General features: G+C 46.1%; 1 protein-coding gene across 1 annotated transcript in view; it reads left to right on the top strand.

Annotated features, from left to right (window-relative positions):
* The first annotated feature begins 1,591 nt into the window (after positions 1-1,591).
* LOC134936689 (zinc metalloproteinase-disintegrin-like lachestatin-2) overlaps positions 1,592-15,610 on the top strand; it is a 199,929-nt gene continuing 185,910 nt past the window's right edge. The window contains exon 1 of the mRNA XM_063931868.1: positions 1,592-1,662. Coding sequence (XP_063787938.1) covers positions 1,611-1,662 — 52 coding nt within the window. The 5' untranslated portion in view covers positions 1,592-1,610. The remainder of the gene's footprint in view (positions 1,663-15,610) is intronic.

Below are 15,610 nucleotides of genomic sequence, written 5' to 3' on the forward strand. Positions count from 1 at the left end.
CATTTGTGACAACACTGAGCGCCCATTGCTACTATACCAAACACACTGCCACTGCACTGAATCAGGTTTCGGGGAAGCCTTAGGTATAGCACACAGGCTGCACAGAGGTTGCGCTGTAGAGCCACTCTTACCTCCCATTTGGCATATGTAATAGGGTCCGGGTTTGCCGGAGGTGCAAGATGCCAGCCGATCTCAGACTTTTGTTTAAAGCGGCAATCATTTACAAGGCATGGTTTTGCCTTTTAAATGATTGCAGCTTTAAAAAATGTTCGAGAGTGGCAGGCATCCTGCACCTCCGGCAAACCCGGACCCTATAACATAGTGTATTGCTCCCTCATCTCTTATTCCTTTTTGTATAAATACAGAGAGACATTGGGGCTCATGCCATTTTGGGGTGTAGGCCCATTTATGTTCCCTGAAATGTCCAAATTTGTGCTGTGCATGCCAGCTACAAAAGTGAAGTCTACACCTGTATACATACGCCATGCATAAGCAGAATCGGTAGGAGATGTATCAAACCTTGGAAGTCGCCCAAAGTAACCAAAAACTGGTCCTGCTTAGCCACTGACTAAAAATGTTATCAAACACGTTGTGTACTGTGTAGCATACAACACAATGCTGCATGGTTTCGGGCATTAAGATAAAAGAAAGTTTCAGCATTTAATTTGTGTCACGTACTGTTTACCAAAGATCCAACCAAGGCTCAAGGCGCACAAGAGAATCTTCTGAGAATAAATGATGCATTAGGAGCCAGTTCCTAAGGCTAGTTCCACCACAGCACACACTCACCAGTTCCTAAGGCTAGTTCCACCACAGCCCACACTCACCAGTTCCTAAGGCTAGTTCCACCGCAACCCACACTCACCAGTTCCTAAGGCTAGTTCCACCACAGCCCACACTCACCAGTTCCTAAGGCTAGTTCCACCACAGCCCACACTCACCAGTTCCTAAGGCTAGTTCCACCACAGCCCATACTCACCAGTTTCTATGGCTAGTTCCACCACAACCCACACTCACCAGTTCCTAAGGCTAGTTCCACCACAACCCACACTCACCAGTTCCTAAGGCTAGTTCCACCACAGTCCACACTCACCAATTTAGGATTTACAGAAAAACGCAGAAAGCTGTAGGCATAGTTGATAGAACTGACACAAACGCCGGGATCACGGCCGCAGAACACCGGCAGGGGAGGCGAGCACAACAAAGCCCCCTGCGGGCTTGCTGCACTTGCCACGCTGCGGGCTCGGTGGCAAGTTGCTCTCACCACAGGTTCTATTCCCACTCTATGGGTGTCACTGGCACCCACAAGTGAGAATACTCCCTTTTAGTCGGCATGCCGACTGTCGGGACTGTCAGGGTTTGGGATGTAGGTGGAGGTAGTGTGACCGGTGGACCCCTGACTGCCAGTCACATAACTACATCCCCTACCAATAGCTATCGGCAGATGTGGTGACAATGGTTTTGGGAAATAATGTTGTGATGATGCAATTATCTAGTACACTTCTATACACAAAATAATTGCACAACCCACTGTACTGTGCAGAATTTGTACAGTCGCAGCCACTTCCTCCGTCACTTGTGCTTCAGGACACCGGAGTAACACACTGACAATGCTGAGACCTGCGCTGTTATTACTTGTACTGCTGGAGTTCCCGGTTCTAGGTGAGTCCTTACATTTATATACCTACAAGATTCAAGTCAATGGGGCAGACTTACTAAGCCTTGTAGAGATAAAGTGGATGGAGATAAAGTACCAGCCAACCAGCTCCTGTCATTTCTCAAACACAACTTGTAACATGGCAGTTAGGGGCTGGTTAGCTAGTACTTTATTTCTCTCCACTTTATCTCTCTCCAAGGCTTAGTACATTTGCCCAAATATGTTTTTTTACATGTACTTTGGAAAGATTAAACTTAAATTGTCCTAGGTTTGTTAAGGTATATACAATTACTTTATTGCTATATTCTAATTTTACTATGACAAAATATCAAATATAACATTTACATACTGTAATCAGTGAAAATGTTCTTACAGGCAAAGCTAAAACTAAACATGACACAATTCTGAAATAGGTATTGGTATAATCAAGTGCCAACATTACCCGCAGTTAGTTAATGGAAGTGTTGCTGCTTCTACACCTCAGTAGTGAAAAAAAGACCAAAAAGAAACCAGTACAGATTAATGGCAATAGTAAAGTCTTAGGGGTATTCAATTATCTCCGGTAATCTCTGAGCTATTGAATTCGCCACCCTGCCTATTCAATTGAGGCCCCTTTTCACCTTATTTTTTTAGTGAAAAGGCATTGGTGAAAAATGCCTCAAAATCGGCAAAAACGCCGGTGCAGGTGAGAAAACATGTGGGTTCGCCGATCCACATGTTTGTCGCCCCTGCAGAATTCTTCACCTGCTATTGAATAGGGCGAATCCCCATTCGCCCTTAAAATAGCAAAAAGTAAAAAAAATTTGCCTAGGCGAAAAAAACTGACCGAATTGAATACCCCCTTAGGTGGTAGCCAAGTACCTCACTGGGGGCTATATAATTAGCCCCGAGTCTGGCACTTTTCAGGGATTTTGTTTTGCCTGCCTTTTTTCCCATAATTGCATCTGCAAAAATACATAGGTCCATGACTTACCCAAGCCAACCCCCTGAACCAACACCCCCCCCCCCCCCCCATTTTAATTGGCAGAATTTCTTTTGCGGCTAATTGGATACCCCCCTTACTATGACTTAGTATATATAAACAGTAGATTGAAGTCTGAATTTCTGACATCCCTCGTCAGCAGCAGGTCCGCTGGCTGGCAGGACACTATGTAAATGAACCATCTACTCTGAAAACAGATCTGACAGTTTTTCAGTATTGGATACATTCTCAATACCATATATATATATATATATATATATATATATATATATATATATATATATAAAACAAGTACCGTTGTATCTGTAATCTTTAGTTTATTAAACTCCCGTTTATATTTAAAAAAAAAAAAAAAGCCACAGAACTTGACTCATCTTTAAATGGTAACAAATACAGTTGGTGGAGAGTAGAAGCAGGATGTATAGAAAAACCACACAGGTTATTACTGTGCATGTGGGAAAAGGGCTTGTTCAGTAACTATAGCAAATCTAGACTAAATGTGGGCAATTCAGTGTAGCACACAAGTTGGCCACAATTGCAGGCGCATAGTGTGGACAGAACTAAATGCAGATATCCACCTGCATAGCAGGGAAGCAGTTAGTTTCCCGGCTGCCAGGATACCAATGCTGGAATCCCGACAGCCAAAGGAAACCAGACTGGGGCCTGAAATTAGACTGGGGCTCGCCACCGGGCCCGAAGCATGGCAAGCGCAGCGAGCCCTCAAGGGGAAGGGGGGGCGCTGCGCTCTCCCTTGGGATTCTGGAGTCGATCTTATGAACGCTGGGATCCCGACTGAATCTGTATAGCGATTTGTGTGCATCAGTGTGACCACACAGCCCCGATCCTTATGCTTGGTTTCATAGCTTGTAAGCTTGCGAGCAGGGCCCTTCTACCTCTATGACTGTTTTTTTTACCCACTTTTGTCTTCTAATTGTGTCCAGTTGTAAAGCGCAACGGAATTTGCTGCGCTATATAAGAAACTGTTAAGAAATAAATAAATAATAGCTGTCATCATTATCAGAATGACATCCACCAGCGATATACTGGTTGCAGGTGATACTGAAAACAGGGGAATCTCTGTTTATGCACAAGACTGCGTAGAACGCACGTTTGCCTCACATCCTTGATAATAGCGAATGCATAGTTATCAACCAGTCATGATCATTCAGCCACAAGTGATTATGCGTCTGAGTGGCATGTGTCTCTGAATCACTTTTAGAGTCGTACTCTCAGCTATAGAGCATGCCCAGTTCTAAAGAACGCAAGATCCATCCACAAAACGTACTTGCATTCAACTTCATCAGCTCCACTGTGTGTTTGTTATGAACTATCCAAAACCATTAAAAAAAATGGTATTAGTTATTCGGATTATCACATGATTGCAACACTTCCTATGACATATACCATGCTGCAACAAAGAGCAATTTGTATGTTAGAAGTTCTGATACCGGCAGAGCAAAACTAAAAGGAAGCACCTGCCAATAAACCACAGATCAGCCCATTGTCGATGCGTTATAATAACATGGCAGAAATGTTTGTTACACTGCTGGAATAAGTTGGTCGTGACACAGAAAGGCAAAGCATAAAGCAGGCATCTAAAAATGTTTACTACTGTACCTCAATATGACATTTAATGGCTGAAATGTTCACTCTGGAAACCAATTTATCCTACTAGTTACCTGGCTTAACTCACACTGAATTATGTGGCTGATTTCATTTCACCAGACCCCCCCCCCCCCCCCCCCCCCGGGTAAATCCGCCACACATCTGAAGTCCAGCAGCCCATAGGTAAAATCTGCCACTGATCGAGATATATTTCACAGGTGTTTACAATCCTTAAATTTGCATCTAGATTGTCTGCCCTGTGCACATCGAAATACATGTTTTTATTAACATGTGGCACTCGTGTGTTTAGAGCTTTGTTTTACATTGGCCAAAGTGTACTAAGAAATGCTCTTTTCCATTTATGTACAACTGAAAGGAGCAAAGTATGCACTATGAAAAGTGTCCAATGAGACCCAATATCTTCCAGCTCCGAGCTGGTGCAGAAGTAAAGTCCTTTCGTAAAGCTGCGGCTCTATGCAAAAAAAAAAAAAGAAGAAGCGCCCCTGCTCCCAGAAATGTGTGATTATTATATGTGAGTGACACTTACTGTATGTGAGATGCTACTACTGCCCTGACATGACTGATAGTCATGCTGCTCCTGATAGCAGCTTCTTATACAGAATGACCCTTGCTGCTGTTTGCAAGGCTAGGTGTCTTTAATGTAATGTCAGTCCTGAGCAAACATTATGCAAGAGAGAAGCCTGGAAGGGAAAATCTCTTCTTATCTGATGTGATATAAGTGTATACATTTATTTATGGTCAGGGGCAGAACAGCATATCCTCGTTTACTTGCCAAAACTTGGCTAGGGGCTCAGTGATGTCGCTCTAGTCTTCCAGCTGGTCACCAATATCCCCTCTATGTTCTTTAGTAACAGTATGCCTGGATGGCTTGTGAGCAAAGCACTGATAAGGTGGACTGCTTAGGAGCTTATGTAATAAGTTACACGGTCAACATGGCTTTGCAATGTCGTGATCTTATCTTTGTCAGAAAGTCGATACTTGGCATCAAGATTTAGTCCTGACTACCCATCACTAGTGCTGTGAGGTGTGACAGTAGTTACACACACGGGGGGGATTATTACCCAGCGGTTTTGTGGGCGATTCTCAGATTGCTGTTTGTGTGTGGCTTTTAGTAAAATGCTGCAAAACTGCGGGAAAGATATCTGGCCAATCAGAAAATGAGGCGGCACAATACATTCATTGTGTATATCATTATGTACAATAATTGAATAAGGTGGAAAGAAAACCTTATTAACTATTTTAAGGGAGCAACTTAATGAGTAATTGGATTAATAGACCGATATTATTTATTAATTCTAATACTTTTTTAATATAAAATGATTGATTATAGGGCCAATAAAATGTATTTATGATGGGAAAACAATGTTTTATGATGTGGTCATCATTTATAGCTGCATAAAAGAATCATTGCTTCCCTATGATAAATATATTTTTAATGGCCCCTTTAGAAATTATTTAATAATGTCAACTTAATCTAGTCATTTGACATATTAATATATTCATTTGACTGCATAGTATATTTATTAAATATTGTCCCCATAAGCTCATTAATAAGGTTTTTTTCTACTCAATATAATGATTGCCCACTGAATAAATGAATCTTCTTCTACTGATTGGCCTGATAGCTCGGACTGCAGGCTTTGTGAGCCAACTCATCTCACTTACTAAATTTCCTCCATAGAGTCGCAACAAACCCCTTCCCCCGAGGATCTGACTAGGGAGCTTGTACTTGTCTACTGTATAAGTACTGATTGTCGGCCATGAGTTCAGCAGTGCATGGATAAAATGTATCTGTGTGGTTATGACAGTAAAGCAATACCTGTAGCATACTGTACAGAGAACATAAGGTCACCTATGTACTGTATGGGGTAGAATGGAAGGCTCTACGCCACTAGTTCTCGAGCTGTGTGCCTCGGCACCCTGGGGTGCCTCGGGGCACTTGCAGGGGTGCCTTGGATTTGAGGTCTAGGACCAATAGGCAAAACCAGTGCTTGTGGCTGCCAATTATAAAGTATGTGGACAAACAGAAGCAAATATTATCCCTCACCACACAATTGAAGCTAAGGATGACATACTGTATAGACACAATTTACTTAATTTAATATTTATTTCTAAATTTCTCAATTACAATCTTTTGGCCTAGGGGTGCTGTGAAAAAATTCTGATACTCTAGGGTGCCATGCAGGGTCGGACTGGCCCACAGGGGTACAGGGGAAACCGCCGGTGGGCCCCACTGCCTGGGGGCACACCACCCCCTCTAGGGATCAGGTTCCAGACTGAGCACTTGAGTTATACACTATACATCGGTTACCTTATACTGCACAGGACTATGGTGTATTCACTACTGTACATTGCTGTTATTAATCTGGTACATTATCATGTATTCACTAGCAGTATTTACTGTATATATTTATCAAGGGGCCATACATTAATGGATTGCCAAGCCTCTAAACATGGGCCCCTACGTCTGCATTTCCCCGGTGGGCCCTTCATGTCCCAGTCCGACACTGGCGCCATGATTCAAAGCCATGATTCAAATAAGTTTGGGAACCACTGCTCTACGCTATAAATCTAAATGGAAGTTGGAGAAATGGTTAGTCTAATTTCCTCAGTGAGATATCAGCAGTAATTCCTATTTTTTCTACATAAAATGTTTCAATATTGCCAGCTGTGCACATCATGTTACCCTTTAGGTTATGGCAACACTTGTGGAATGCCTTCCAAAACTCAATATAAGACTCCCTTCCGGTCTCCAAACCTTCAAGCGTTCGATGAAAACTCACTTCTTCAGGCAGCTCATCAGATTCCAATACCAGCAACATAACTTGTATTATTAGTAGTATTATTATTAGTATTATTAACAGCTTCATACAGTATATAGGCAGCAAATTCCATTGCACTTTACAATAGGAAACAGTGATAACATAAAACAAAGCAATTGGAAACGGGATGTATAAACAGACAGGAAAATGTCAAAGCGCCTAGTTTAAGGAGAGGTATATGCGTAGCACCTATGGACACTGCAAGATAAAGAGCCTTTATTATCACTATACTGTGAGATTTTCCGCTAGAACATTCTCTCTGTGCACAGAGTTATAAAATTGCAGTCAATTCCTTAGCCTCCCGGGGAGTGGTGTTTTATAGAAAAGCTCATACTATATAGCACTTTATATGCTGTGAGTTTTTAATATGCTCTCTGTCCAGTCGACTGTGGGGTATATGATATTATTATTTAAACAAATTGAATTTGTGTTTTTTAATACTTTACAAGCACATGTGTCATTGAATTCTTTCTAATTTGGAAACGGGATGTAGTCACGTTGCCGGCGGTCAGGATCCCGGCAGTCAGGATACTGACGCTGGAATCCTGATCGCTAGAAATACCAACAGCTGGAATGTCGACTTACAGGGGCTATTCCCACTCATGGGTGTCCACAACACCCATAGAGTGTGAATAAAACCTCGTCCCCTCGCCCCCCGTCGGCATTCTGGTAGCCAGGATCCCGGCTGCCGGCATACCATACCCAATCCTTGTAAACAACAGTGATAAAACAAAACTGGGTAATAATAACAGACAGTCATACATAGAGGTAGGAGGGCCCTGCTCCCAAGCTTACAATCTATAGGGAAGTAGGCATTGATACACAAGGATAGATGTTATCTATTACATAATGGTCCACCAGATTGCTTAGGTTCTTGGTGGGCTGCATGATATGGTCACACAGCAATGTTGGCCTGTGGTCAGGAGGATGGGAAAGTGAAGAGTGGGAAAATATGTGACTGTGAGGATATCTGTGTATGTTACTGGGCAGGAAAGTTTATGAAGGTTATGTGAGCGGATACGGAATTTGTTCTGTTTGCCTGCAGAGGTGAGTTTTCAGGGAACGTTTGAAGGTTTGAAGACTAGAAGAAAGTCTACATTCCCTTGTACTGGTGTTACTTAAAATGTATGCTAGCCTCCATTTTGCTGCTATAGCTTTCTATAATTACTTTTTATGAGCTGATGGTTTAGTAGGCATGTGTGTAGTTACAGATTGGACTTTCCCAAGTTAGTGAAACTCTGTTGTTTGTCTATTAGTTATAGGAGGCTTAGATGAAAAATCCCCTTACCACACCAGGAGGAAAATAACTGAAATATGTATAGTGAAGCTGTGGCAGTTGTTCCATTGATAGCACACATAGCAGAGGTTATGGTGGAAAGAGTTAAAAATGTTTACATCCAAACATACGAAGCTGCCATATCATCGCATCTTGCATCGATGGTCAGCGGTCTGATTAACGCTCTTACTGTACACACTCAAGAGTAGTGTCATCAGACCCGCCGTGATCACAGTATTCCTGCCGGACCACTGTGAGTATGGAACTGTCATTAAGTAATTAAATACATTATATCCAAAATCAGTTGCTGCCTGGAAAGTTTCTTATTGTTGATTCAGCAAGTGATCACGTCAGCCTGCCTTATTAAAGGTTAAAGAAGCCAAAAATGCAATAAGAGCAGCTAAAATTGAAAACGAAAAGCAAATTGCTATAAAGAGTAAAACCAATCCTAATTTTTTTTTTAAATACATAAACAGTATAAGGTTAAAAAAAGGAGAACATAGGTCCATTAAAAGATGAATTTGGAGTATTGTTAAATGATGACGAATCAAAAGCAGAAATACTGAACAAATTTTTTTAATCAGTGTTCACCAGAGAAGAACTGACGGTGGGAGTAGTGCATAGCGATAGTGAAAGTAAGTATTCGTGGTTAGATACTGTTTTAAGTGAAGCAGTAGTCAGGGAGAGATTACGCAAAATAAAGATTAATAAATCACCTGGCCCGGACGGACTTCAGCCGAGGGTTCTTATGGAGCTTAGGTCACAACTAGCAAGACCCCGATACTTGATTTTCAATAGTTCAATTAGATCTGGCATGGTACCGAAGGATTGGCGTATAGCAGAGGTAGTGCCATTATTTAAATAGGGATCCAAAAATCATCCGGGTAACTACAGGCCGATTAGTTTGACATCTATAGTGGGGAAAATATTGGAAGGAATTCTAAGGGATATCTGCAGACCACTAAGATTATTAGCAAGAACCAGCATGGGTTTGTGAGGGACAGATCATGTCAAACTAACTTAGTTAACTTCTACGAGGAAGTGAGCGACAATCTTGACCAAGGAAAAGCACTGGATGTGGTCTACTTAGATTTTGCAAAAGCCTTCAATACAGTGCCTCACAGGAGATTAATCATCAAATTAAAAGAGCTTGGCCTAGGAAAAACTGTTTGTACATGGATAAGTAACTGACTGGAAAACCGGGTACAGCGAGTAGTGGTCAACGGGAAGTCCTCAAACTGGACACCAGTAGTCAGCGGAATACCACAGGGGTCCGTACTCGGGCAACTACAGTTCAACATATTTATCAATGACCTAGAAATAGGCCTTGAAAGCACAGTGTCAATCTTTGCAGATGATTCTAAACTGTGTAGGGTAATTAATTCAGAAATAGATGTGGAGTCTCTGTAGAATGACTTATCTAAACTAGAAATCTGGGCGTCTAAATGGAGAATGAGGTTCAATATAGAAAAATGCAAGGTTATGTATTTCGGGACTAAAAACAAACTTGCATCCTACATATTAAATGGGGAAAGTCTAGGGGTAACAGTTTTGGAAAAGGATTTGGGGGTACTCGTTGATAAAAAACGTAATAACCGTATACAATGTCAAAGCGCAGTAAAGAAGGCAAGTAAGGTGTTAGCATGCATAAAACGGGGAATTGAGACAAGGGACGAGGATGTAATTCTGCCGCTGTACAACTCATTGGTACGTCCGCACCTGGAATATTGTGTTCAGTTTTGGGCATCACTGTATAAAAAAGATATCAGTGAACTCGAAAGGGTTCAAAGGCGAGCTACTAAATTGATTAAAGGGCTAGAGGGACTAGATTACGAGGAAAGACTTACTAGGTTGAACATGTATACACTGGAAAAGAGGCGTCTAAGAGGATACATTATTAATGTCTTCAAATATGTAAAGGGGCACTACAAAGAGTTATCAGGGGAATTATTTATTAAAAGAACTCTGTTTAGGACACGCGGGCACTCGCTGAGGCTGAAGGAGAGAAAATTCCGCACGCAACAGAGGAAAGGGTTCTTCACTGTTAGGGCAATAAGGATTTGGCATTCCTTGCCAGGGAAGGTGGTAATGGTGGACACTAAATGCATTTAAAAGGGGATTGGATGAATTTCTGATTGAAAAGGATATCCAAGGTTACAACATTTAAAATACTGAAGTTGTTAATCTGGGTGTAAAGTGATTTGTAGTTGTTAACTAGTCATAAAACATTCTTCAGCAGGTACATTAAAATCAACTCAACTTAATACAAAATACAGGTTGAACGCGATGGGCATTTTGCCTCTTTTCAACCTCGAATACTATGTTACTATGTAACACTTCATTAACATCAAATTGCCTTAAGACTGAGCTAGCATGCGTGCTATTAATTAACACCCGTTCTCCTGGATAACTATATACAGTGTCGGACTGGGGCATGAAGGGCCCACCGGGAGAATGCTGTTGTAGGGGCCCATACTTAAGGGTGTGGTCAGGCTACAGTGGGGGCGTGGCCACCCACCACAGAGGTTTGGCTAACCATTACAGAGTACATGTTCTGTGCCCCTTGGTAAATATCTAATAAACCATATTATTGTGAAGTATAATGTAACATACCGTATATACTCGAGTATAAGCCGAGTTTTTCAGCACATTTTTTGTGCTGAAAAAGCACCCCTCGGCTTATACTCGAGTGATGCGCCCGGAGCCCTGTGCAGGAGCAGAGCACAGGAAGCAGCCGTGAGAGAAGGAGGAGGAGGAGAGAGGGGGACTCGGGAGCCGCAGCAGCGCACTGTAATTGGTGCATCGACCAGTGACGCTGCTGCAGCCATCCCTCTCCCTCTCCATGCTCACCGAAGTACTGCCGCGCCGCCCGCCTCCTCAGCCGCTGCGCTCTGTCCCAAGGCCGGCCACCGCTGCCCGCACCGCCTGCTGCTGCCTGCACTCGTGCCCCGTCATTGAAGGTTAGTAGAGACAGGCTGCGGGGTGGGGAGCGCGGGTGTGTCGGGGGGAGCGCGGGTGTGTCGTGGGGGGGGGGGTAGTTGGGGGCTGGGCATATCTGGCACTGTGAGGGCATATGGTATCTGGCACTGTGGGGGCATATGATGCACTGTGGAGGCATATCTGGCACTATGAGGGCAAATATCTGGCACCATGGGGGCATATCTAGCACTGTGGGGGCATATCTGGCACTATGAGGGCATATCTGGCACTGGGGGCATATGTAGCACTGTGGGGGCATATCTGGCACTATGAGGGCAAATATCTGGCACCATGGGGGCATATCTAGCACTGTGGGGGCATATCTGGCACTATGAGGGCATATCTGGCACTGGGGGCATATGTAGCACTGTGGGGGCATATCTGGCACTATGAGGGCATATCTGGCACTGTGGGAGCATATCTGGCACTATGAGGGCAAATATCTGGCACCATGGGGGCATATCTCTAGCACTGTGGGGGTATATCTGGCACTGGGGGGCATATCTGGCAGTATGAGGGCCGTGTCCAGCTATAGCTGCATTTACCACCCTAGGCTTATACTCGAGTCAATAAGTTTTCCCAGTTTTTTGGGGGAAAATTAGGTGCCTCGGCTTATATTCGGGTCGACTTATACTCGAGTATATACGGTAAGTATAATCCATAATTCAAGTGCACCTGGACAGAGTCTGGTACCTGAACCCTAGAGGAGGAGGAGGACCCACAGGCAGTAGGGCCCACCCGGGGTTTCCCCTGTTCCCCTGTGGGACAGTCCGACCCTGACTACATATGGATAACTTGACACAAAAAAAAAAAGAGGATAAACTTATCCGGCGCTGCTCTCTGGGTGTTTTTCGCCTGAAATGATGCTGAAATATCTTTTTCCTTGGCAGGTATTATTCCAAGTAAGCCAGAGAAAGCAAATTAAAAGTGATATAGTGAAGTACAGCTTTAATACATAAATATAAAATATCACATAAAAAACAACATATCTCTGCACCACAAGTAACATTTTATAGACACAGGTCGTCTAGACAGCCGCGATAAATGAAATAACCAGAGATAGAGAACTGACGTAATCAGTTCAGAGTCAGCATTAGAGGTGAGTCCTGGGCACCCGCAGTTGTTGTTAGCGCTGTTCTCAATCCCTTGGCTCCACCGTTCGCGATTGAGACATTTGAACACTCCTTGAAAAAGACCCCAGTACCAGGGTTGAAATGTGTTGGAGATACTGACGAACGGCCGCTAGTGTCTAGACGACCTGTGTCTATAAAATGTTACTTGTGGAGCAGAGATATGTTGTTTTTTATGTGATATTTTATATTTATGTATTAAAGCTGTACTTCACTATATCACTTTTAATTTGCTTTCTCGGACTTACTTGGAATAATACCTGCCAAGGAGAAAAATATTTCAGCATCATTTCAGGTGGAAAACACTAGAGATGAGCGGGTTCGGTTTCTCTGAATCCGAACCCGCCAGAACTTCATGTTTTTTTTCACGGGTCCGAGCGACTCGGATCTTCCCGCCTTGCTCGGTTAACCCGAGCGCGCCCGAACGTCATCATGACGCTGTCGGATTCTCGCGAGGCTCGGATTCTATCGCGAGACTCGGATTCTATATAAGGAGCCGCGCGTCGCCGCCATTTTCACACGTGCATTGAGATTGATAGGGAGAGGACGTGGCTGGCGTCCTCTCCGTTTAGAATAGATTAGAGAGACACTTGATTTACTAATTTTGGGGAGCATTAGGAGTACTCAGTACAGTGCAGAGTTTTGCTGATAGTGACCACCAGTTTTATTTATAATCCGTTCTCTGCCTGAAAAAAGCGATACACAGCACACAGTGACTCAGTCACATACCATATCTGTGTGCACTGCTCAGGCTCAGGCCAGTGTGCTGCATCATCTATTATCTATATATAATATTATATATATCTGTCTGACTGCTCAGCTCACACAGCTTATAATTGTGGGGGAGACTGGGGAGCACTACTGCAGTGCCAGTTAGATAAGCTGAAGGCTGCATAAGCCTGAGGCCATATAAGCGATCAACTTTTTGTGATTGGTTGTTAAATGACTAAGCAGTTGCTAGGCAGATCAGTTTTCCCGGTTGGTTTTTTCCTATTGGTTTAAGGGGTTGTGCATCAGGATGAAGAGGAGGGTCTTAGGTTAGTATATAGGGGGTGGCCATCTTGCTAGACTCCCTCTTGCCTTTCAGTTTATGCCCCAGGAAGGATAAGTACTATTGCTTATTTTCACTGCCTGTAAATTGTTTTTGTTTTGTTTTTTTTGAATTTCTTTTGCCTTCTCTAGGGCATTATACAGTGCTGTGCCCCCTCTCTGCGTGTCATTGTATACTTTTGCAGATTCTCCCCCCTCTGCCATGCCTCGTCCAAAACGTGCAGCTCCCCCCCCCCCCGGCGCCTCGTGGATGCGGGGAGCGCCTTCCGAGCGTTGCGCCACAGAGAGGACTTCCCCCTGTTTCAGACAGGCGGCGGGGACGGGCAGTTACAGCCCGCTCCCCTGCCGCACGGAGACGGGCGGCCAGCGGTCGCTCGTCACGTGGTGCCGATGCGCGCGGCTCGGTCGGGCCTCGGGCGTCTGCAGCACTTCCCCTCCGGCGGCCGCTCTGCACGTGGCGCGGGTGCGCGCGGTCCGGCTGGGCCGCGCTCCCCGGCGTCTCCCGCGGGCGAAACGACTTCCCTCCCTCCTTCCATAAGTGCCTCCGGCCCTCCTCCTCCATCCCCGCGGTCGGCTCTCGGCGGCGTCCTGGGGGCACAAGCTGTGCCGGACGGCCGCGGCAGAGCTGCGGGGGGCGAGGGGGGGGGTCAATATGCAGCTGGGGGATATGAGCCCAGGGCAGCGGGTAGCGGCTCCCGCTGTCCCCGGGACAATACAGGGCCCCATACTACCCCCCTCCAGCGGGAGGTTTAGCACACCGCACCTCAATTTAAATAATATTGGGCCGTTTGGGCCTAGTGTCGCCGGGGCGGGGGACGTGGCAGCGGCGGCCGCCACACCCGCCCCGGCGGCAGTCACATGGCAGGGTTTTCCCCCGGCCTCGGTGGCCTGCTCGGGCTCCCCCTGGGTGTCAGACGCCCCGACGCCATTAACGGCGCCCCCGCTCGTCGGTTTTCAAACCCCTCTCCACGCCCTTCCCGGTCCTTTTCAGTTTGGGTCCACACAGACATCCGTCTCGGCGGCTTATATGACGCCCGGCGGGGCGCTTTCGGTAGCAGCGCAGCAAGGCTTCGCGGGGAGCCAGTCCTTCCCCGGGGGTTTTGCGTGGCCTCCGGCTCCAGCATTCCCCTTAGCCGCCAGCATGCCTTCCATGGGCTTCATGACGGTGTCCGGCACACAGTTTTCCCCGCACGGGGCCAGCGCGGGCGCCGGCGTGCAGTCCACGTGGTCGGTCGGTGGCCCCCGAGTCGCGGTGCCCTTGCCGGCCTTTGCGGGCCTGCAGTCAGGGCAAGCACCGGGCGGTGGGTATCAGGTGGCACAGAGTTGCCCCCCTCTCGCGGCGCCCCCTCAGTTCCTTCCGGAGTCATACGGATGGGCGGGGGCGGGCGGCTGCCCGCCGCATACGGCGTGGCGGCCGTCTTACCCCGCGAGTTTCGGTGCAGTGAGCGGGTCAGCCTTTACGCAGTCGATCGTGTACACCTCGGCGGGGGCCCCCTCCCTGCAGCTGCCGGGCGGCCATCCGCCACGGAACGGGGGGACGGGCTCTCCGCCTCCGCATTTGCGGACAAGTGTTAATGATGTTCTGGTTCCCCCGGTGCCGGTTGTCCCCTCTTTTTCTCCCTTGCAGGTTCCGTCTAATTCAGGGGCTACGCCCGTCACGAGGCGAAGGTCACGGACAAGCGCGACTGCGAACGTGGAGGTACGGCCATCAGCGGAGGCGGGTGCAGCGGACGACGCGGTTCCGGGTCCTTCAAACTCCGGTGAGCTAAATATTCCTTTACACGTTTCAACTTGTAGTTCCTCGTCTTCTAGCAGCGTATCATCCGGCTCTCCGCGGCGCCCGCGTAAATTAGCTAGGCTCATCGCGCGGCGAATGGCCAAGGAGGCGCACAAGGTGGCCGCTCCTGCGCAGGTGGTCCCCTCCGACCCTCCCCGTTACGGCGAGATGGTACATTGCGCCAACACGGCAGTGACAAGAGGGGTTCGTAAGCGCATGCGGGAAAAAATACGTAAGGGGAAGTATGTAGACATATTCACCCTTACAGAGGAAATGCGGCAGGGTTTTGACGCGGCCAAGAAACCGGGTGG

The sequence above is a fragment of the Pseudophryne corroboree genome, chromosome 6 (genome assembly GCF_028390025.1).
Source record: "Pseudophryne corroboree isolate aPseCor3 chromosome 6, aPseCor3.hap2, whole genome shotgun sequence".
In the NCBI taxonomy this organism is placed as follows: Eukaryota; Metazoa; Chordata; class Amphibia; order Anura; family Myobatrachidae; genus Pseudophryne; species Pseudophryne corroboree.